Source organism: Uloborus diversus, chromosome 8 (assembly GCF_026930045.1).
Source record: "Uloborus diversus isolate 005 chromosome 8, Udiv.v.3.1, whole genome shotgun sequence".
Lineage (NCBI taxonomy): Eukaryota > Metazoa > Arthropoda > Arachnida > Araneae > Uloboridae > Uloborus > Uloborus diversus.
Genome location: NC_072738.1, coordinates 1,080,286 through 1,103,696, shown reverse-complemented (window position 1 = coordinate 1,103,696; position 23,411 = coordinate 1,080,286). Strand labels below are relative to the sequence as shown.

Sequence of the window (23,411 nt, the reverse complement as noted above, 5' to 3'; positions counted from 1 at the left end):
AAATCAACAAAGCAAAAGCACTTTATTCTACTATAACCTTTTTATTAAACAGGGGATGAAATCACTCATATCAAAACTAAATGGCGAAATACAGGTAGATGTGGTCAGTAACTGGACAGTTCATCTCAATCATTTATAGGATTTCACTAATGATTCTAATAAATAGCTAATATTTCCTTAGGTTAAAATGTGCAAATTCTTTTTTAGATTTACTGTAAACATGTTCAAACAAGACAGTAATCTAAATATATGACAGTCAATTATGTTTAATTTAAGGAGAAAATCAGAAAAAAAAGGAGGAAAAACCATCATTTCGTGGCCCATCCATGACCATGATATAGTGGCCCATTCAGCCCCACCTATACTTCTGGAATATATTTAGGTTTTTCAATACATTAAATTCAAATAACATCAAAATACTTCTTAAAACTAGTTTATGATGAAACTAGTTTTCGATGTACAATGACTTGTTAATACACATATATGCAGTACGCAGTGAAATAATAGATATTTTTTAGCTAGTATTTATTTTACTGAAAAGGGGAAAAATTACTTTTCAATCAGATTCTTGACCACCCTACTCTAGTGGAAAAATGGCTTCTACAATTGAAAATTGGGTGCATTTAGTAGAATAAATAGCTCTATGTATTGGTGGCGCATCTCTACATAGTTTAAAATGAAGTCCCCAAAAAGCGTCTGTGTGTTTGAGCTCGCAAAACTCGAGAACTACCCGGCCGATTTCGATGAAATTTTCACAGTTTGTTCCTTTAAGTCCTGAAAAGGTTTGCAGACCAGTTCGAAAAAAATTCGATGAATAATTCTTTTTTTATTCCAATTTAGGCCCAATTTTCTCATAAATTCTCAAATATGGGGGTGAAAAATTACTTGCACATATTAATATTACATATCGTTAGAAAGGGTAGAATTTTCCGCGTTCTACGCAATTTGTTTCATGTTCTAACTTTATTACGGCGGGAGTTATTTGCGTTTCTAGCTCGAATTTTTTTAGGCTTAGCTGAAATTTAGGCATTACTTTCTGCATTAAATAAATCAATAAAAAGTGAATTAATTGTCCCACAGCTTTCTTTTTGACGCCATTGGAAAAATCGACCTTTTTTACTCCAGATCTCACTCGACCTATGGCCGAAAAAATAAACTTTCATCTCGAAAGGAAAAAAAGTTACAAGCCTTTTTAAATCAAGTTTAAGAAATCTCGAATCCATTCACATTGTGAACCATTTTCTTTCGCATTTTAATTCCTTAAACTTATTTTATTTTGTGTTTCCATGGTTACGTATTTTAAAATCCATCTTTCTGGATTTAATTTCTTAAAAGTATTTTAATATCTGTCGTCATTGTTTGGAAGGGAAATCATGATGTTTTTTATTTATTTTTTACGCCTGATTGTTGAATATACGTCACTTGACACAATTTTTATCTTCAAGGTGGACCGGGCAAAGCCGGACAACACAGCTAGTCTCATATAATTTCATGCAAATACTTTTTCATATTTTGTTAGTGGCCCCTTCATCCCCACGGCCCATTCATCCCCACTCTCCCCTATATATATCATGTTCAGAAGTAATGAAATTAACGAACCTAAATTTATTGCTTGCTTTTCTTTCTTACAGAGCACGTCATCGTCGGAGGTTGCATCCAAAAATGGACAGATACATCTTTCCAGAAATAAGCCGAGGGCTACCCAGACCGGTAAGCTGTGACAGTTATTTCCGATCTGGCATCTGTTTGAAAGCACCCTTTAAGCCAGGAAAACTGGCATTTCTCCTTTTTTGACTATTTCTGTTTTAAGTCAAAACAGTCAATACTCAGCGCAAAAATAACTTAATAGACGCGAGAAAGAAAGAACCAGGTTCTTGGTTCGGACCTTAGTTTGAAGGTTTTCTAGGTATCTGGCAAAGCCGTAGCCATCGGGGAAGAGGGGAGGGGCGGACTTCAAAGTTTTGCATGCTATAAGAAAGCCGGCTAAAATTTCGTTTTTTCGGACTTCAACTCGGAAAAATTCAAGATACCTCCCCCATAATCAAGCAAGATCGCCGAAACTTTCGTTTTCAGGGCTTCAATTCCGAAAAAATTTCCTTGGAAGTGCTCCCGAGCCACTCATTACACCATCACAGATAATTTTAAATTGCGTTTCTGGAAATTTATTTCCGGAAAATTACCGAAGAAGGGCCTCCAAACCTCTCCTTCTACCAACATTAATGAAGATCTTCTAAAAACCTGCGTTTTGAAAGCTAACTTTAAAATTTTTATGAGGGAATGTCTCTCCCCCCCCCCCACACACTCTCTTTCTCGCAAACATCATTAAGGATTGTCTTAAATTTAGTTCACAGGGCTTGGATTTCGAAAAGTTTTTGGAGGAGAGCTTCCAAAACCTCCTTCCCCCTAACATCATTGAAAGTCAACCAAAATTACGTTTTGAGAGCTTCAGTTGGGAAAGATTGCCGGTCCCCTTAACGTTATCAAATATGGCCTACAATCGCGTAAAAAATGGGATTCAATAGATTTCAATTTCGAAAAATTCCCGGAAGATTGGCCCCCGAATCTCTCCTTCCCCTCACATTACAAAGACCGTCTAAAACTGCGTCTTTGAAATATTAATTTTAAAAAAATCCGCGGAGGGCCCCCGAACTCTCTTTTTCATAGCATAACAGTAGATAATCAACACAATTGCATTCTAAAAGATTCAATTTCAAAAAAAGGACCGGACGAGCGCCTCTGAACCTCTCCTCCCCCTTTACATTACCAAAAATTGTCTAAGACTCCAAATTAAAAAAGAAAAAAAATCCCTGGGTTGGGACCCTGAATCTCTCCTCCCTTTAAAATTATCAAAGATCATTTAAAACTGCGTTTTTAGAGCTACAATTTCAAAAACATTCCGGGGGCCAGCTTCTTTTCTTAACATAATAAGCGATAAAACAGTTGCGCTTTTACAATTGCAATTTCGAAAAAATGTACGGGTTAGCACTCTCAAACCTCTTCTTCCCCTAACATTACCAAAGATGGTCAGAAATGCATTTTTAAAACTACAAAAAATCCTTAAGTTTTCAGGGGAAGAAGACATTGTATTTGAGACACGTGTGACCAAAAAAAAAAAAAACAATTTCATACAACTCCTTACTTTTTTGATCTTGCAATAGCCCAAAGAGTCGGCAACTTCTGACAAAGGGCAGCAAGTTTAAGTGTTGCGATAAAAAACACTTACCGCTGACAAGGACGTAGCCAAGGGGAGGGTCCATGGGGTCCGGACACCCCCCCCCCCCCTCCCTTCCCGAAAGACCCCTGTCCTTTTTTCTCAGTTGTTGCATCTCGCATCAATAAAATTTTTTCCGAAAGTTTAAGTTTTTATAAAACGCAGCATTTTCCCCTTAAATATTCCCATTAATCGGCAATTTTCTCAGCGCTTGAGTCAATTCAGAACACGAGAACCTCGTGCAAACAACTACAGGTTCCCAATTATCGTCTGCTTTTTGCTTTGTCCGAAACGGGGAAATGTCCCTTTCCTTCTTTCAAACCAGCTGGGTCGTGGTGACCTTGAAATTCAGCCCCTCGCCTTTGGTCCATCAAATTGCCATCGGCAAAGTAAAAACAAGCATTTATTGCCACTTTCGTCGTATCCCACAGTCTCATTGGCGTGGTTTTCTTTATTTCTTTCTCCTTTCTTTTTGGATTTTCGTGGATTTCGTAGACGCATGTTGTACGAAAGACAGCCAGAGTGAGGTGTGTTCCTGGTGAATCAGTAATTGAATTCCGATTATTTTCTGTTTTAACACGCAGTTTTTATCTACGTCATACTTATAGGAAACATATCTTGAACAAAATTTTGCATGCAAAAGAAAATTAAGTTTACCCAAACTAGGCAAGTCGCAGTGCTCCCTTTTAAAGTTTTCTTAATAACACGAGCAATTTTACGTGTTAATGTGTTTTTCCATTTAAAAACTAATTTTAGATTCTAAGTCAGCGGCGAAAAAAGAAATTCTACACATTTCGTGTGTTTGAGGATGAGAAAAAAATAATTATTGATTTTTTTTTTCGTTTTAATTCTTTATATTTTTTTGGCATGGTTCATTTCAGATTCATTTTATATTTTGATAAAAGTTTTATTTGAACTTTTAGATAATTTTTAACATCTCTCTCCTTTCTGAGTAACAAATTACGTAGATTTTTTACTGATATTCCCCCCCCCCCCAATATTTAAGCATTATCATGGAACATATTAAATGCCCAAAAATAATTCGTGTTTAAAGGTAAAATGAATAAAATAAATGAATAAATAAAGCTTGAAGTTGATGTAACAAACTTTTTACGGTATCAAAATTTTATAGAAAAATGAAATTGAAAATTACTTGAATATTTTACTGTGATCAGTTTATGAAATTACAAGCTAGGCCATATTAACGCATGTAATAAGTAATTTATTAGAAATTATTACTTTTAAATCTTACTGAATTGTGATTCTATTATCCCAAAAGAAAACAGTAGGTCAGTTTTTAATTGACGAAAAAATCTCTTATTCGATGTTGTTCCATTAAACATATTTGTATTTGCATCATTGGAATACATTTTCTGATTGTTATTCACTGGCTTTGTACTAAGGAGTTATTTAATTAGCATCTATGCATCCATCTTTAGTAAATTGTGAAGGTAGCATTAAACGTAACAAAAAACAGACATCTGCATTTAACTATAAATTACTAGGTGAAAATTACCGCTATTTACTGCGTTACAAGCCAAGAAGCAAAAAAGGTGAATACGAGGTAAATTTTTTTGAATTTTTCGTTTCTATGTTGCCTTTTTTTTTTTTTTTTAACGCTTATTTTCTTCAAGCTAAAGATATTTACTATTTCTTGCAATAGAGTGTTTTGCTAACATCGTATTAAAGAAAAAAAATCATTACCTGCGTCGTAAAATATGATATGTATTGTTATTAAAATTAACAACATGTTGTTAAAATAAAATTACACAGATGCTTAATTTAATTCATTAGGTATACAGTCCATTAATCGGCATGCAAAAGATCCCTTAGGTCGTTTGGACTGTGAATGCTCTTGACAAAATTAAATTCCTTTTGCAGTTTCGCATCGAAGAGAGCTCAGGTGTCTCCATCTGGTGGAAACTGGACATCAAATTTTCCTGTGACATTCACATCCGCGTCTTAATGGTGGCATATGCCCATATCGTTGGTTCGCACTTGTTCCGCAAAGGCTAAAGTCTCTGACACAGCCCCATTAGAAAGAAAAAAATAATGATAAAAAACGGCAATACGCCTTTTTCGGTATTTAAAATTTTTTCGAACAGCTTTCACCTTTTGAGGAATAGGGACTTCACTTGAGAACACCATTTATTTCTTGCTTCTCTTTTTTTTTTCGGCTAACTGAAATCACTGTGTCAATTGGCTGAAGAAAGAATATATATATATATATATATATATTATATATATATATATATATATATATATATATATATATATATATATATATGTATATATATGTATATATATGTATATATATGTATATATATGTATATATGTATATATGTATATATGTATATATATATATATGTATATATATATATATGTATATATATATATATGTATATATATATATATGTATATGTATATATATATATATGTATATATATATATATGTATATATATATATATGTATATATATATATATGTATATATATATATATATATATATATATATATGTATATATAAATGGTTGCATCAAAGGAAGCCTCCGTCCCTCAAAGAGTTAATAGTTTGTTCAAGCTTTTAATTGATGATTAGGAATGATAATTATAAAACGGATAAGATTGGAAATATCATTCTATTTCGTATTATCAAAAGAATATTATAAATGTAAATAAATTAAAAACTAATTCAAGCTTTTTAAATGAAACCTTGTTAATATTTTTCGTTGAGAGAGTTGTGGGGTTTTGCCTGAAATGTTGTTCAAATCGGACAGGGTTACGTTATGTAACATTCATATAGTTATACATTTGACTCCATAGATATAGATTTATTTATCCTCATATAAATAATGCCGATGATAGAGTAACCCGCGTGTTTCAACAATGAATTCGCACCACGGCATGTTATGTCATTTGATAATATGTTTTGGTAATGTTTAACATGCAGGGAAAGGCTTTATTGTGACAAGGCTGAACTCGATCCGGTAACTTAACAGTTTTTCTGGTAAGACTGTGTCATCTCAGAGGAATGAAGAAACGAAAATAATGAACGCTATCTACGTGAGTTTAGGGTTAATCCACTGGTGTTAGAGTTAAAATTTCAACTATCAAAATATCACCGAACAGGCAATTGCTTCGTTCAAATGAAGAAGAGTTGAAGCGATTTGACCGGTGGCTTTCTAGTTTTCAAATAAAATGGCATAAGTACAAATGAAATATATTACAAAGTTTTAATATTTTATTAAATTATCGCATGCATTTTCCAAGTAATTTCTAGTGCAGTTTTCGTTTTCCGTTTTTCTTTTATTGTGTCCTTTTTATTAATAGAAAATATATCACTTATTTTCAGGAGGACAGAGGTTCACCCATATTTGGAAACTTTGTATGTGATAAATTTCAGTTTAATGTCAATTTACAAACTGACAATAATTAATTTACCACTTAACATAAAATTTTTGTTAACTAATTTTAACTAATAACTCTATTAATTTCAATTATTTAATTAATTTTAGTTAATTGTCATATTTTAATAATCAGTTTTAATTGGATTTATCTTATCTTGTGTAATTATCAGCTACTAATTCTGCTTTAGCATGCCTCCTCTTTTGAAGTTCGTGCAACCTTGGACCCCCCCCCCCTTAACGAAGTTCTAGCTACGTGCCTGCCGCTGATCCAAAAGATGGTTTTATTTCCTTTGATAAGACCAAAGAGAGTCTGAAATAGCGTTTTTAAATCCTCAATAGAGTCCCCAATCCCTGCTATCATCCCTAATATCACTAAATTTATCTGCAATTTTAGAATTTTGATTTCGAAAATTTACGGGAGCAAAGCAGCCGCTTACCCATCCCTTATGCCGTCATACCAAATATAATCTAAAATCGTATTTCTTGAACTTTGATTGCAAACAATTTTCCTTGTGTGACCTCTGTACCTTGTCTAATGTTGCCAAAGAGAACTTCAGAATGTGTTTTAAGAAAGAAGAGCTCCTAAATTTTCATCTCCTTCCCCTAACCTCACCCAACGAAAATTTGTAATGACCTTTACTAAGTCTTTTTTCAAAACTTGAGAACACTTTTTCCCTCAGCTTCATCAAGAAAAGGCCTTAAAACTCCAAAAAAAAAAAAAAAAAATAAATAAATAAATAAATAAAATAAATAATAATAATAATAATACACTCGAGTTAGAACAATCGTGGGTTTTTGAAACTTCAATGTAAAAATTTTTCCAGGGACAATCCCAAATACGTTTTCAAAGCTTCAAAAAATTTTCGAGCTAGAGTCCGTAAACCAAACCGTTTCCTCTGTAAACGATAAAATCGAACATTAATTTAAATGTACAATAAAGGCAGTTACTACACTTTGTAACCACTCTTAAATAATGAATAAATTTTAATTTTGAGTTTAGATGTTCAGAAAAGTTAAAAGAATGACCTCCTTTGTGTCTTATGTTATCTTTAAGACTTTTCAGACGTTCATAAATGAGTTATGGTGGTAAATATAATTTTTGTGTCTTTATGTATTTTTGTAGTAAGTTATATTCTCTAATTCCTTATTGCGTAATATTGAATTTCGTATCACATTAATTTTATTTTCTGGCCGTTTTAAAAAATATTTTTTCAGTATCGTCTTGTGATTATTATTTCACTGTCTCATGTGTAACGTACATGCCTTTGCAGATTAACTCTGATGAGGATTTAGTAACTAGCACTGAAGACGGCTTTACCATGAAAGGTAGGTAAAATGAAGAATAATTTTTAAAATGAGAATTATTTTTAGAAGCTTTCAAAACATTATTTTGGTGTAATGTCTATAAGCGCCTAGCGTTTTCTAATTTCTTTTTTAATGCCAGGCATCCCCGTGAGTCAAGGTGTGGCCAAGGGATACGTCAGAGTGGCATTTACATTGGAGGATGCTTCTAAAATCAAGGTGAGATAGCATGCCACATGCCCCATTCTATTCTCATTATTTTTAACTTTATACACCTGAGATGGCTACAGATTAGGGCTGGGTGATATACCGTCATATATCGATATATATCTACTACCGCGATAACGATATTTAGATTTCTATCCGTCCGATATATCGTTTATAAAGAAAATACGGGATTTAATTACGGAGAAACTAAAATACTGACTTAAAAATGCATCTTTCATAACTCTGTGTGATGGGTGAGTGTTTGAAATTTCAAGATATATATATATATATATATATATATATATATATATATATATATATATATATATATATATATATATATTCTGTATTCTTCAAAGAGTTATTTAAATTTTAATTATAGTAAAAGGGAAAAATTCACAAGGTCGCCGAAGGTAAATTTATGCCCCTTTGTCAGTTAGGTCTCCGGATCCCCTCCCCCTATAAAGTTTTCAAAACTTATACTACTACCATTCAGAGCGGGGTCCTTCCAAGGACCCCCGCTCTCTTTCTGACAAAGCTGACACGGCCTCTCGAAGGTCCATAAAAGTGAACGTGTATTGGTTAAGAAAGCATCCTAATGCAACAATTAAAAAATAACCGATTGAGGTATCAACACGATTCATAGTTCAAATAAAACATAAACTATTGATATTGCGCTGAATAAAATGTTTAAGGAAAATACTGAACAGAAATATTATTAAAGTCAGAACAAACAACGTAAGTAGAAGCACAAATTTGTGTGCTTCTACTTACGTTGTTTGTTCTGACTTTACTATTTAGCACAAAGGTATTTATTTATCTTAGAAATATTATTATTTAAAAAAAAATGGAAAACGAAAAAATCCTAATAAGAATACTTATGTCGCACATTTATCACACAAGAGGGAGCGCAACTCAATTTTTTTAATTCTGAACGAATATACGAGTAATTTAATTCCGACGGAATTCACATAAGTTTTTTCTCATCAAATTGGGGTGCATGGGGACCTCCTTGGGGGGTTTCGGGAGAAAATCCAGAATGATTACGAAAAAGTCAATGATGTCTAAATTTAAATTTTGAGTCATAAAACTGCGCTTTCTAAATTGTTAAACATCTTCTAATTCAGTAAGCTACCGCCCTAAAGCCAGGGCTAAGGCAGAAATACACCGCCAGCTCAGTCAATTCCAGCCGAGGACTGCAGTTTCGTGCTTATTAGCACTCATCAGCCCGGCATAGGACTAATTGAGATGGAGATGGAAAACCTCTTAAGGAAGCCAAGAGTGCCAAACAAACTGGTAGCTAATACAGAATTAGCACTGACCAATTGCTTCGGTCACTCGTTTGGTCAGTGCTAATTCTGTATTAGCTACCAGTTTGTTTGGCACTCTTGGCTTCCTTAAGAGGTTTTCCACCTCCTGCTCAGTTAGTCCTATGTTGAGTGCTAATAAGCACGAAACTGCAGTCCTCGGCTGGAATTGACTGAGCTGGCGGTATGTTTCATGTATGTTCTAATTGTCACTAGACGAAACTTTTATTTTCGAGGTAGACTGTGCAACGTGGGGTAATGCAGCTAATGACGTATAAATTAAAAGTATATTTCATAGTTCTGTGGGTTTAATGGGTGTATGGAGTTGATAGTTTCAAAAATTTATAGCTGCATTCTTTAAAAATTTATCATTAGTATTTTACTTAATGTTACTTAACTAAGAAGTAAAAAGTCTTAAAGCAGGAGCTATTAAATGACCAAAAATAAACTCTTTAAGACTTAAGTATAACGTCTTTAAGACGTTAATACGAAATATAGTTCCAGGTACATTCAAATTATTGAGAGTGCTCAAATTGAAAGCTTTAAATAAATATTGAGTTGAATATTTAAAACTTTTTCCACTTTTGTCATGCATTGAGCTATACCATTTGCACGCCCCCTCCTCCTTGCCTTCAGGAAAGTTTTTAATTAGAGAAATAATTGTATTTATCATATTTGGAAATGTTTTTTGTTGTTTTTCGATCCTTTGCAACCTCCCCCCCACCACAAGAATATATCGATATATCAAAAATATCGATATTTGGAGAGCGATATATCGCGGTATTAAAATTCTGATATCGCCCAGTCCTACTACAGATTTTGTATCAGAATCATACTGTCTATACAAAACAAGTCGATATGTCAACTCATGTAAACTGTTAGGTTATTTTTGAAACTGGTGAATTCTGAGTTTTTTATACCATATATTTTCCAGGGTATTATCTTTTAAAGTAAGTAAAGAGCTGAGCACATTATTAATACATTCTTTACCAGAAACAGTATTATGCATAATGTAATCAAGATTTTGACCCACTTTTTTGTAAAATGTTTTGATTTTTCAGTTATTGTGTTTATAGACCGACATTCAATAAGCAATGTGATCCGTATCCCATTGATGCTTCCCCAAAAATTCTGAAGAATCATTTGTGTTTATTCCCGAAAGAGGTTCCAAAGTGTTAGATGGACAAACCTTCTCGTTGTCTTAAATTCGGTATCAGTTCCATATGAAATCCTTTATTATTCGTCTTTTGGCTTTTGCATAACAAATTTCCTGAATTTCCGAGGAAAAATAATTTGTGATTTGCTAATGAATAGTTATATTCTATTATCATATTTTTGGTTTATTTATGGGTTACACTTTTCTGTAGGCTAATGCATCTACAGAAAAGTTTAATTAACGAGCATTAGCAGCATGACATTGAAACTGTTCATTTGATATTAACAGGATGCAACAGACCGCTTTGTCTGGATTTCTAAGAAGAATGCCGTCTAGAACTAAACGAGCCTACTTTCCCGTATACCCATACTACTTTCTAGTCCCTGATCAATATTCTCAAAAAACGAACAAATAAAATAGCAGCACCTTTTAAACAAAGCAGCTAATGCACTTTTTCCCATTAAAATTTTTTTAACAGCTTTAAAAACGAAAGAATAATAATTAAAACTAATAAACTCATTAAAATAAATACATCGTATCAAAAAAAAAAAAAATCGTATCTTTTTCCCCTGCTGCCAAAAATAATTTTTTAAATGAATTAATGCACTTACCAAAATAAATAAAAACAATAAAATGTCAACTTAAAGAAATAATTTTCATTGTCGAAAACAAAATCGTCTGCGCATATCTTTATGTAGAAACATAAATGATTTCGAGTTTATCCGCCGAAAACTGAATACCTAAATTAAAACTTTAGCGTGAAAATAAAAACAAGTCATATCAACAATAATTATTTCACAGTTAAAACCATAGCTGTGGAGTTGGAGTCGGAGTCAATCTCATTTTGAGCTAAAGGAGTCGAACATCCAAGAATCGGAGTCAGTCATTTGTCCTCCGTGTATAAATTTTTGCCAAAGCTATGAAATCAGAGTCGAAGTCGGGGACTCGGAGTCCGATTAATTGTCGGGCACAGGAGTCGGAGTCTGGCGTCAAGAGCTATTTCCAACAAAATTTGTTTGAAGTAAATCCGCCTTCAAGTACGGAATCTACGTTGATTTTCAGTTTCCCCGTAGGCGCTAATGTTAAGGGATTTGAACCGTTCAAAATTGAACGGAAAATTGTTCAAATCAAAAAGATATATTATATACAAGTTTTTCATCAAAAGCTTTTCGCTACAAAGTTTGTTTGGAGCCACTTCGCCCCTAAGTTCAAGATTTTTTTTGCTTTGAATTTCCCAGTAGGCGCTAATGTTAATTTTTTTGAACTGTTCAAAATTGAACAAAAAATAGTTCAAATCAATAAATGAAACATAGGAATAAGGCGTCCTCGCCGAGATCTTTCGAACAAAAAAAAAAAAAATTGTTCGAATCGGACTATTCACTCAAAAGTTATTAGGGGGGGGGGACAGACAGACAGACCGACAGACATTTTTCCCCATCTCAATACCCTACTTTTTAATTTTTCGATATTTATTTAATTATTCTATTTATTTTTGACTTTTTTTTTTGTTTTCCGCAATATTTTTAGGATGCATTAAGCCTTCTTTTATGCTTTTTTCTTCTTTTTCTGACTTTTACGGGGAAAGTAGGCTAAAAAGTTTGTGCTTCGCAAGTGAATTTGAGTTTGTAAATACGAGTATTTGCACAGTTACGAGAAGTGTAAGCGAAAACATAAAAGCTCCATGTTTGTTCCACTAGTATGATTAAAGTGCTCTAATCCAAAATAAAAAGAATAACAATAATAATAATAATTTTAATGAACAAACTACATAATATTTAAGCACACTACTTCAATACTCTTTCTTCAATATAGCCAGGGGAAATACTGCTGGCCTACTCAACGGATATTGGCTGGACTCCTTACTTCCCAATGCTCGCCGGTTGCGTCACGGAGCTTGGGGGACTAATTTCCCACGGTAAGTCGATGCATGTAATCGTTACTCATCGGGAACTTTAATACAACCAAACTCTCTCCCCCTCCCCTAACAATCGTGCTCGTAACCCATCATTACTTAAGACTAAGTGTAGAGTACGGATTTAACACAAGTGTGTCCAAATATATAGGATATTCATAAACTGTACAGTTGACACTAGAGAGACACAAACTATTATGCAGCTTGAGGATTTTGTATTTTCCAGGGAGGAGGTTATACTTCATTTGAAAAAAATTAAAGCAACTAAAGCTCCGGGACCAAATAATATTTATCCAAAAATTTTAGTTGAATGTGCAGAGGAATTAGTGGATGTTATTTTAAATATTTTCAATGCTTCTTAAAACTCTGGGACAGTGCCAGAGGACTGGAAACTGGCTAACATAACGCCGCTCTTCAAGAAATGGTCTAAAGGTAATGCATTGAATTATATAGACCTGTAAGTGTGACTGCAGTGGTGTGTAAGATTTTCGAAACTTTGATCAAAATTAATATTATGAAACTCTTAGAGACTAATAGTCTGTTGAATAGTTTGCAGTATGGGTTCAGGAAAGGTAAATCGTGTGTTTCTAATTTATTGCGTTTCTACGACAAGGTTACCTTGGTTTTAGATAACAAAAAGTGTGTGGAGGTTGTTTATATTGATTTTCAAAAAGCTTTTGATAAGGTACCGCATGTTGCTCTTCTCAGCAAATTAACTGATATAGGAAAAACTATACTTTGGGTTAAAAATTGACTGACTGGAAGGAAACAAAGCGTAGTTGTGAGCGGAAATCATTCTAAATGGAGTGATGTTTTAAGCGGGGTTCCTCGGGGTTCAGTTTAAGGATCTCTCTTTTTTATTATTTTTATGAATGACATCAATAAGAATATTTTTTGAAGCATGAATTGTTTTGTTGATGATGTAAAAGTTATGGGGATTGTAGAAAATGAAGAACAGGTAAAACAGCTTCAAGAGGATTTAGATTATATTACTAAGTGGGCGGATAAGTGGGGTATGGCAGTTAATGTAGGGAAATGTCAAGTGCTACACTTAGGTCATGGAAATAAGCGTACGAGTTATCGTTTACACTGTTCAATCATTAGTCAGGCAGAAAATTTTATTGATCTGGGTATCTTAATAAATCAGGACTTCAAGTTTAGTCAACAGTGCAGCATTGCAAGTAACAAAGCCAACAGAATGCTTGGGTTTATCAATAGATCTATTTCAAACAAATCCAAGAAGGTTCTTCTGCCTTTATATAGGCGTTGAGTAAGACCCCATTTGGAGTATGCTGTGCAGTTTTGGTCGCCTTATCTGAGGAAAGATATTTGTGTAATGGAAAGGGTTCAAAGAAGGGTAACTAGACTAGTAAGGGGACTTTCAGATTTAGATTATAATACTAGACTTAATAGGCTTAATATGTATAGCCTGGAGCAAAGGAGGATGAGAGGGGACATGATTCAGTTGTTTAAATTTATCAAAATGAATGATGTTAATGGATTAAATTTTGGCACCGAGAGCAGGACGAGGGGTCAATGTTTTAAGCTATTCCAATCTCAGGCTAATGTGGAAATAAGGAAAAACTACTACTTTAGTAATGTTGTGGGCACTTGGAACAGCTTACCGGAAGAGGTGGTAATGAGCAAGGGGGTGGATAGCTTTAAGAGGGCCATTGATCTTCATTGGGGACTCAAAAATTGACTAGGACCAGCCTAGCTGGGCCAAGAGCCCGTTGCTGGGTGTCACATTTGTATTTGTATTTGTACAGAAAGTAGTTGATGTGTGGATGTCAGGGCCGGCTCTAGTAGTTCTGCCGCCCAAGGCGGTATTGACATGTGCTGCCCCCCCATTCAATATTAATAATAATAATAATATAAAACAATAATATATTAATGAAATAAAAATAGTAGTAAAGTGCTAAAAATGAAAGTGAGTTTCTCGTACAATTTCAAATTGGGTCTCGTACAATTTCAAATTGCATATCCAAACATTGGTACACACTTTAAATGATCTTTTTTAACACTAAAGTAGTATATCTTATGACACTGAAACACATATTGATATTTTAAAAAGACTTTTGAATCACGCAATTTGCCACCTCTAAAATTAATTCTAGTTAAATTCCGAACTATATGTTTCGCCTATCCAAGCACTGGTACACACTCTAAATTATTTTTTTAAGCAATGAAGCAGTGAATCTTAAGGTGCTGAAACAGATATTTATACTCAAAAAAAGTCTCAACTTCGAAATTTGCCGCCCGTAAAATCTGCCGCCCTATGCGGCCACCTCCACAGTAGCCGGGCCTGGTGGATGTACAATTATTTTTTTAAGCAATGAAGCAATGAATCTTAGGGTGCTGAAACAGATATTTATCCTCAAAAAAAGTCTCAACTTCGAAATTTGCCGCCCCTAAAATCTGCAGCCCTATGCGGCCACCTCCACAGTAGCCGGGTCTGGTGGATGTACCCATAAAACAAAACAGTAGCTAAACTGGAACAGTTTGTTCAGAAAGCATACACATAAATTAACAAAGGTTCACATAATGGCTCACATCAAGATAGGTGCTGCTTCTCTACAGTAGCAGCACATTCCCAGAACATAACGTCAAGTTTCTACCACGAGCTGTTTAAAAGTGAAACAAAAAAAAAATTAAATAAGAACGCGAGGCACTGCAGCCACAGAGGGAGGTTGTTCGCATGATCAAAAATCCGGATCATTGCAGTTGCATTAAGAAAAAATCCTCACAGAGAGAAATTTTCGACCTACTCCTTTACAGGGATAGACTAAAGAAATACACATACCACCCATCTATGGTAAAAAGGAGATGAAATTGAAGCCGGAATTATGGGATACAGCGGTGCAATGATGGGCGGGGTTATGATAACGTGATCGCTTCGCGAGAATAGTTTTCACCAATCTCGCCGTATAAAGTAGGACCGTTTAAAGTAGCTGTCGGATTGGTTTGCATTTTAATTCATGTTTTAATGCAATTTCAAAAACGTGCTTCATAAACTTATCGACAATATCTAAGTTTAAATTAACAACCAATTGAGATTCAGTAATGGAATGTTTTGAATCAAGATGTATCTCAAGATACTTAGCAAGAAGCTAAGGATCTTGGGATACAGCGGTGCAACTTCCGGCTTCAATTTCTACTCGACGTTAAATCCCGGTTATCACAAATTGGCCATTTCAACTGCGCTTGCGCGCGGACTTGGCTGATTTCAAAACTCTTGCTCAAACTAATTTAAAATAAATTAAATTTTTTAGTAAATATGAGATAACAGATAAAAATTAGAAATTACAAATCTTTCTTTGATTTAGTTTTTACACCTCGGTAAAGATTGAGTTTTGAGTCTTAATTATCAATGGGTTTGGAGTCTGATTTTTCTATCAAACAAAGGCCCTTTTCAGAGCCAAATTTTTGACGTCAGAAGAGCGTACTCGAATTGCAGCATCACTTCTAATACAAAGCCGAACCCTCAACCTAAATACAAATGTAGAAAACTGAGCTGTTTACGCCTAGCGTAAAATATCCGCAAAAGACGGATATCTGTACTCATTTTCCAATCATTTACGGATATCTGTATTCATTTTCCAATCATTTACGGATATCTGTACTCATTTTCCAATCATTTTTGAAGTACATATCGTGTTTTACGTTTACGTTAAATATTTCCAAACCAATAAATATTAAAGTGTCATTTTTCTCTTTTCTTTATAAAGATTATCAGTTATTCATATCCGTAGTTTCATATAATGTATCCCGAAATCGCTGTGAAAATATTCTAATTGCATTCATTAATTTGTTGGGACTCTAGCTCAGCCGAAATGTAAACAAGCAACACGAAATCTCAAAACAGAAAGCCCAAAAAAGCAAAGTCCGTGCGCAAGCGCAGTTGAAATGGCAAATTTGTGATAACCGGGATTTAACGTCTATTTCAATTTCTTATTATAGCGGGACCTCTCTATGTAATTTCTTTACTCTGTGTTACAGGTGAAAAGCAAAATGTCTGTGATGGTTTATTCCTGGTTCAGGCTTTTTGCCGGTTTATTGCATTTCCTTCGTAAACCCACTCAATCTCAATAACTAATCAAATATTATCAGTTTGCTCTTGTTGAGCAATCACGATTGCTTATTGTTCTCACTTGACCGTTTTTGTCGTTACGGTTCCTTTTTCAGCTTGGACCAGGGCTGCAGCACCACCGTCCACCGGCGGCGGCGCGGCTGCTCCCGAGCACTCTCCCCCGGAATCCACTTTTGCTGGGCGGTGGCGTCCATGTCCCACACACACGAACGCCTACACACACACACACACACGAACGCCTACACACACACACACACGAACGCCTACACAGACACACACACGAACGCCTACACAGACACACACACGAACGCCTACACACACACACACACGAACACCTACACACACACACGCACGTACACAACACTCACTCACACACATGCATACATACACTTACGCACCCACACACATGCGCCTACACAAACACACACGCTCGTGATTGCGAAAAACATAATTTGAATTCAAGATGCCAAAAATTCAAATTAATTTTTTTTAATTTTTTTTAAAGCTTTGTTTCTATGCTCCGTTACAAAAAATGAACATGTTTTTGAATTGGAAATGAGGAGTTTGCTGCCTGAAGTCAATGGGGTCGTTTCCAAAATTTTAAAAGTATTTTTTTCTGAAAGAGCATGCTTAAAAACATAGGATCTGATCATTTTTTAAGTAATTTGTCTAAGTTTAATATTTAAAAAAAAAAAAACTTTTATCGGTGCGCTTTCATTGTTTACGCTTCTGCCGATGACATCACAAATGTTGAAATGCCATTCACTGTTGCCATTCACAGATAAAAATATTTAATTCGCATCTTTACTCACGTGTATTGGCAACGATATTGTTGATAGTAAGCGTAGAATACAGTAAACTCCCGATTATCTGCGGTCGGATTATTCACGGGTCTCTTCACATTTTTTTTCTAAACTTATGATTGAGTTATTATTCGATTTTGGATTTCATCCATTCCTTTTTCATATTCAATGTTAGTAAATGCAACGTAGCAATATTTTTAGTTATAATTTAAATGTGTGTGAGAGGGATCTTAATATTTTTAGGCTATTGAATGCACTAAGTATCGTGTTTTAACTATTATTCGGATTACCCGCGGTTTTCGCTTATCCGCGGTTACCGTGCCACCCTATTCCGCGGATAATCGGGAGTTTACTGTATTTAATTCGCTTCTTGGTTCTCAACATGTAGAAACGCGGTAGAAAGATGCGCCAAAGTGCATCATTTGTGACGTCAAAAAAAGGCCACGCCTTGTTTGAAAAATAGGACATTTTAAAAAATCAATTAAAAAATAACTGTTGGGAAAATGAATGTATTTTCTGGGTCCATATTATTTTTTTTTCTTTGCATATTCTATCGATTTCAGTGAATAAAAGTAGTATTTTTGACTGAAGGAAACAACCCCATTGTTGCTTTATTTTTCCATAATTTAGTAGCATGCTTCATGCCAGACACTAGTCGAAAAAATGTTTTTAATTGTTAGGGTGACCGGAAAGTAATGTCGTTTTTTTTTTTTTTTTGGTTTACCCTATTTTTTGCCGAGATTTAAAATCCCCCCACCCTCCCTAGAAATATATCAAAAGGAAAGGTTGAAACTGATAAACAGGGGAGAAGTTAATTTCGTGTAGGCGAAAAGCCCCGGGGGCACCGTTTTTTTTTTTCAAACAAGTACGTTTTTAATCAATGATATAATCAACCTCATTATCAACAGCGCATTTTGTTATCTAGTATGCAATTTTTACTTTCTTCTATATCTAATATATAGAAGAAAGTATTGGATTCGTGCAAATTTTCGAATTTCGAAGGATTCGAACGTTTTGAGGTGTGCTGAGTCCATTTCGACTATTTTTGGAAAATGTCTGTCTATCTGTGTGTGTGTGTATGTATGTGTGTCCGTGTGTGTGTGTGTGTGTCAAGTCTGTGGGTGAACAGTTTTTTGTGGCCGCTCTACAGCAAAAACTACCGCATGAAATTGAACGAAATTTAGTACACATATGTGCCCCTATGTGAACTTGTGCCCATTGGTTTTTAGCGCGAATTCCTCCAAGGGGGGTGGAGCAATGGGACGTTTTTTGAGTTACGCGTGCTTGCTATTCCTCAGGAAGTAACTGGCGGAATCAAACAAAATTTAGTCCATATGTTGCCATTAGCAGGAACAGGTGCTGATTCAATTTTGGTGTCAATAACTCAAACGGGGGTTGAGCTATAGAACGTTTTTTGTCGTCAATTGTGACTGCTGTATCTCAAGAAATAATGAACGGAATGAAAGAAAAATTTATCGGCAAGTAGCCCAATTAGTGGGTATAAGAGCTGATTTTATTTTGGTGTCAACAGCTAAAAAGGGGGGTAGCGCAATCACACGTTCTTTTTTTCCATTGTGAGTGCCCTATCTCAAGAAGTAATGCTACGTTCTGGTTGAAATTTGGAATATGTGTGAATCCATATGTAAACAGGCTTCGGTTCAATTTTGACGCCAATTGCTTCAAGAGGTGTTGATTTTTTTTTTTTTTTTTTTTTTTTTTTTTTTAGCGAATAAAAATAGCTTTATTAATGCAACAATAAGAAAGATAAATCGTAATAGATTGTCGTCTGCGTATTTCTCGTGATTTTAATTGTATGGAAATGATCGGAAATATTATCTCAATGATTTAAAATTTTTAACTGTTGCCATCTTATTTTGTCAATGCAAATTTTATTATCTGTTTTTTTTTTTTTTTCAAAATGTTATCGACAACTCGAAGACACAGAGGTAAAAGTTCTCAAAGTGCAATCATATAAACTCTTGCTTTTTCCCAAAAGCAGAGATTAAAAAAAAAAAACATTACTTTCCAGTCCCGTAATATTTTACTTTCTGATCAATTTTTTCTCTCCTTTTTATGTTTTCAAAAATGATCTTAGTAAAAGTAAAAAATAATATATTTTATTAGTAAGATAGCACTACACAAACTTGATATTTTTTCAATTCAGATTTTATTATCTGATTGCTTTGCATGACATTTTTTTTTTTCAAAATCTTATCGAAAACTCGAAGACACACAGGTAAAAGTTCTCAAAGTACAATCATATAAACTCCTACTTTTTCCCGAAAGCAGAGATAAAGTCTAAGAAAGTTTAAATATCAAAAACAAAAATAAAAGTTACAGTACATTTCGCTTGCTTCTTTTAGGTGCCGTTGTCAGTAGAGAGTATGGGTTACCTTGCGTAGCTGGTCTTCATGGAGCGACTAGGCGCTTCCAAACTGGTGCGTATTCTTGCGTACATTCGTTTATCATTGGTATTTATACAACAAAATACGCACTAAAAATCCCGTAAGTGTAGATTTAAAATATGCAAACGTTTCCCTTAGAAAAGCCATGCATATATTTATTCTTGTTAGTGCAACCGAGTTGGTTTACTTTTTTCTGAGTCAATATGCAAAAGATTTGTTTAAGGAATTTAGTTTTACAATTTTATCGAACTTTTTTCAAACAAAGAAAATCAAAATTGTTATTTTGCAAAAATATTGGCTTTCTGTGTGAATTTGTCCGAAATGTATTGAATTTAATGCTACAGACGCGTTTACCTACACGATTTTTATATCTTTATCTAACTCAATACTAAGTTTTTCTTTTGCCGTAAATATATGCATGGGCAAAATGAAATTTTGGAAGATGTCTTAATATCTCGTTAAAATATTATGAAAAGTCTAGATCTGACAAGGATTTAAGAATGCCAAATGGAAATAGCCTTTTGAGATAGAGAAATGACCAGGGTTGGCCGGATTGGACCCAATTGGGTTGGACCCAATGGTTTTTTTTTTTTTTTTTTTGAAAAAACCCATTTAAAAAACCCATTATTTAGCCAACTTTTGGGTTTTTTTAAATTTTCTGAGAAGTTTTTAAAAAATTAATTTAAATACTTTCACAATTTAAACTTGTTTTTATTTGTTCTTTACCACAGACAATGGACATAAAAAATGAATTTTGAACTTTAATAGTATTTCTTAACTCATAACGGCATTAAAAAAATACTCCAAAGATTCTAAATAAATATATTTAATTTTTTTCTTTAACTGGTCAATAAATAATTCAAATTATCTTGACCAAGTCCTCTGTCACGTCTGATTTTCTCAATATTTGTAGATTGTACAGAGGAAACTACTTTAGCTTTAAAGGCTTTCATGTGAATTATTTTCTGCAAACCAACACGTCACAAATCTCGAATAAACAAGGTATATTTTTTAGACATTAACAGGTTTTACAAACAGTCGGACAGAAAACAGAATAGGATGTACAGTATTTTCATTATCTTACGAAAAAGTTTATTTCTTACTCTGTACACAGAAATAGAAAAACAGGCAACATAAAATTCAAAGAAATGTCTTGATTAAGCTGGAATTCAGTAAAAAGGGATTTAAACTACTTGAGGTTCTACAATAGTTTTGCATAACAAAATGAAATACAGTAAAGTAAAATGCAAAAAAAAAAAAAAAAATTTAGCAATTAAAAACGAACAAACAAACAATAGATTTTATCACTCGAGAAGTAACTTTGCGTGAACTGTTAGTAACCATGGAAACTAAAAAATCTGAAACTTCACCATTCTTGGGTTTTGTGGTCTTTTATGCTTTTCTTCAGAAAACGCTGAATCTTCCAGCTTTTTTTACCCAACACAATTTTTTGTGCTTTGTCCATATACTTACGCTACAATATGCTACAAGTACCCCATATTTTCCCTAAAAAAAGACAACAAAAAAAACCACATTTCTTTTAAAAAACCCAGCTTTAGTTGGGTTTTGTTTTTGGGTTTTATTTTAAAAAACCAAAAAACCTTGGGTCCATGGGCTTTTTTAAAAAGACCCGTGTTTTTGCCAACCTTGGAAATGACTCCATGGAACATAGAAAATAACTAGTCACAAGATGACGGGTGCAAATTTCTTTGCCATTTCCGTTCCATTTGTGGAAACAAGAAACTCAACAAGTAGGGTCCTATCCCAATTCTTGATTGTGAGAAACACAATTTGAATTCAAGAAGTCAAAATTTAAATGAATGCTGGATGCTGGTAATTTTAATTTTCAAATTTTATTTAATACTAGCTGCGTGCCCGGCGTTGCACGGGCTACCTAAAAAATGAAAGAGATATCCAATTGATGTTTTTGTACTACTCTGACATCAGTTTCTAAAGCGCTAAATAAATACGCGTAATGCAAGGTTTGCAAAACACCAAGAGCATATTTTTGGTAAGAATCTCTTTAAACGTTAATCATAGTTATCAATGATACAAGTTATGAGTATTTTCAATTATAGCACAAAAGATGAAAATATATGCATTATCAACTACAATCTGTGCTCATGTTAAAATGAATTACATCTGATAAACTATATCTGAAATATTTATGTACAATTATAATCAACTTTTTACATAAAATGACACACTTTTTGGTTGATTACGTGAAACTAAAGCACCAAGACTAAATAAATACCAATAAGCATTAATTTAATACCAAGTCAACAGATTCCAATTTGGCTTTAGTTAAAATACTTAAAAACAATCTTTTTTGTTCAACTCTGTTTCACTTAAAGAAATCCAAACAATCTTAATTTAACGTGTTCTTTTAACGATACAAACTGTATTGCAAAAATCGAAACAGGAAGGAAAAAGAGATTTATTACAATTCGAAAACTCACCCATGTGACGGAAAAAAGTCCAACAAAATAAACATAATTAGTCGCACATCCTAAATGTACCCAAATATGAGGCCGGTGAATGATAAACTTACACTTCAATCAGTAAACATTACTAAAGAAACATTTTTCATATGCTGAAAAGAGTTAAGAACGTTGAATGTGAAAAATAAAAAAAAGGACAGACGATAAAATAAAGGCAATGTCCGGGTAGAGCAATCAATTTCAAACTAATTTAAAATGAAATTCTAGATGGAAACGTTGTTTTAAGATTTGGACAGCAGCCAAAAAAATCTCTTTTGACACAATTATTAGAATTTTATTTGCTCACCCATATGCAAAATGGCAACAGAAAAGAAATAAAAATTCCGGAATAGCGTTATGTTAATTAACGTTTTAATTAATATCTCCGCTAATTAAAGTCGTACAATTATGAGATTGGTCCTATTGTTTTCTTTGGAAAATTTCGAATTGATCGGTATCTCGTTTGACTCCCGATTCGCAGCGGTTCTCGAGAAGATCGATCTTCAGACAGACAGACGCGAACAAATTTTAATATTATAGTAGATATTTTTGCCTTGTGAGCAATATTTTCAATAGAGTTGTAATTTTTTCTTTCTTTTTCAGGCGATTATGTATTATTGGATGGCAACAAGGGTGAATTGAGGAAGATAGCGTCCCCGTTGAGTGTATCTTAACTGTTTCCTGCAGTCAAGAAATATCAGATAGTCACGAATATTTATTGAAATTAGTATCAGAAATTATTAGAAGACTATTTTTTGCGATGCTTTTGTATTAAAAAACAATAAAAACAACACCGAATCTCGTGTGTGATCAGTTTATTTTACTCTCTACCACATTTATGAGAAAAATCATTCAAAACGTTGACTGCCAACTGCGAGATAGCTCGTAGATTGTGTTCTTCTCTAGGACGTCAACTGCGAGCAAGTAGCATTGAATCTTGGCGCAATATTGTACTTGGTTGGCTGAATGTTGGCGTACGATTTACACCCAATATTGGCTGAAGCTCGTAGGGGATACATTTTAACAATATCGGCCAATATTGCTATTGCAATCTTGAGCCATTATTGCATGCCGATCTAACGCCAATATTGGCGTTACGTTGGCTAAATAGTGGCTCACAATATTGGCTGA

The 23,411-nt window shown here is 33.9% G+C and overlaps 1 protein-coding gene across 1 annotated transcript in view; it reads left to right on the top strand.

The window, feature by feature from the left end:
• The window catches only part of LOC129227859 (putative phosphoenolpyruvate synthase), a 177,501-nt gene extending 154,470 nt beyond the window's left edge, over positions 1-23,031 (top strand). The window contains exons 29-34 of the mRNA XM_054862478.1: positions 1,632-1,710; positions 7,890-7,944; positions 8,063-8,139; positions 12,403-12,505; positions 19,759-19,833; positions 22,884-23,031. Of these exons, the coding sequence (XP_054718453.1) occupies positions 1,632-1,710; positions 7,890-7,944; positions 8,063-8,139; positions 12,403-12,505; positions 19,759-19,833; positions 22,884-22,954 (460 nt within the window). The 3' untranslated portion in view covers positions 22,955-23,031. The remainder of the gene's footprint in view (positions 1-1,631; positions 1,711-7,889; positions 7,945-8,062; positions 8,140-12,402; positions 12,506-19,758; positions 19,834-22,883) is intronic.
• The last annotated feature ends 380 nt before the right edge of the window (positions 23,032-23,411 follow it).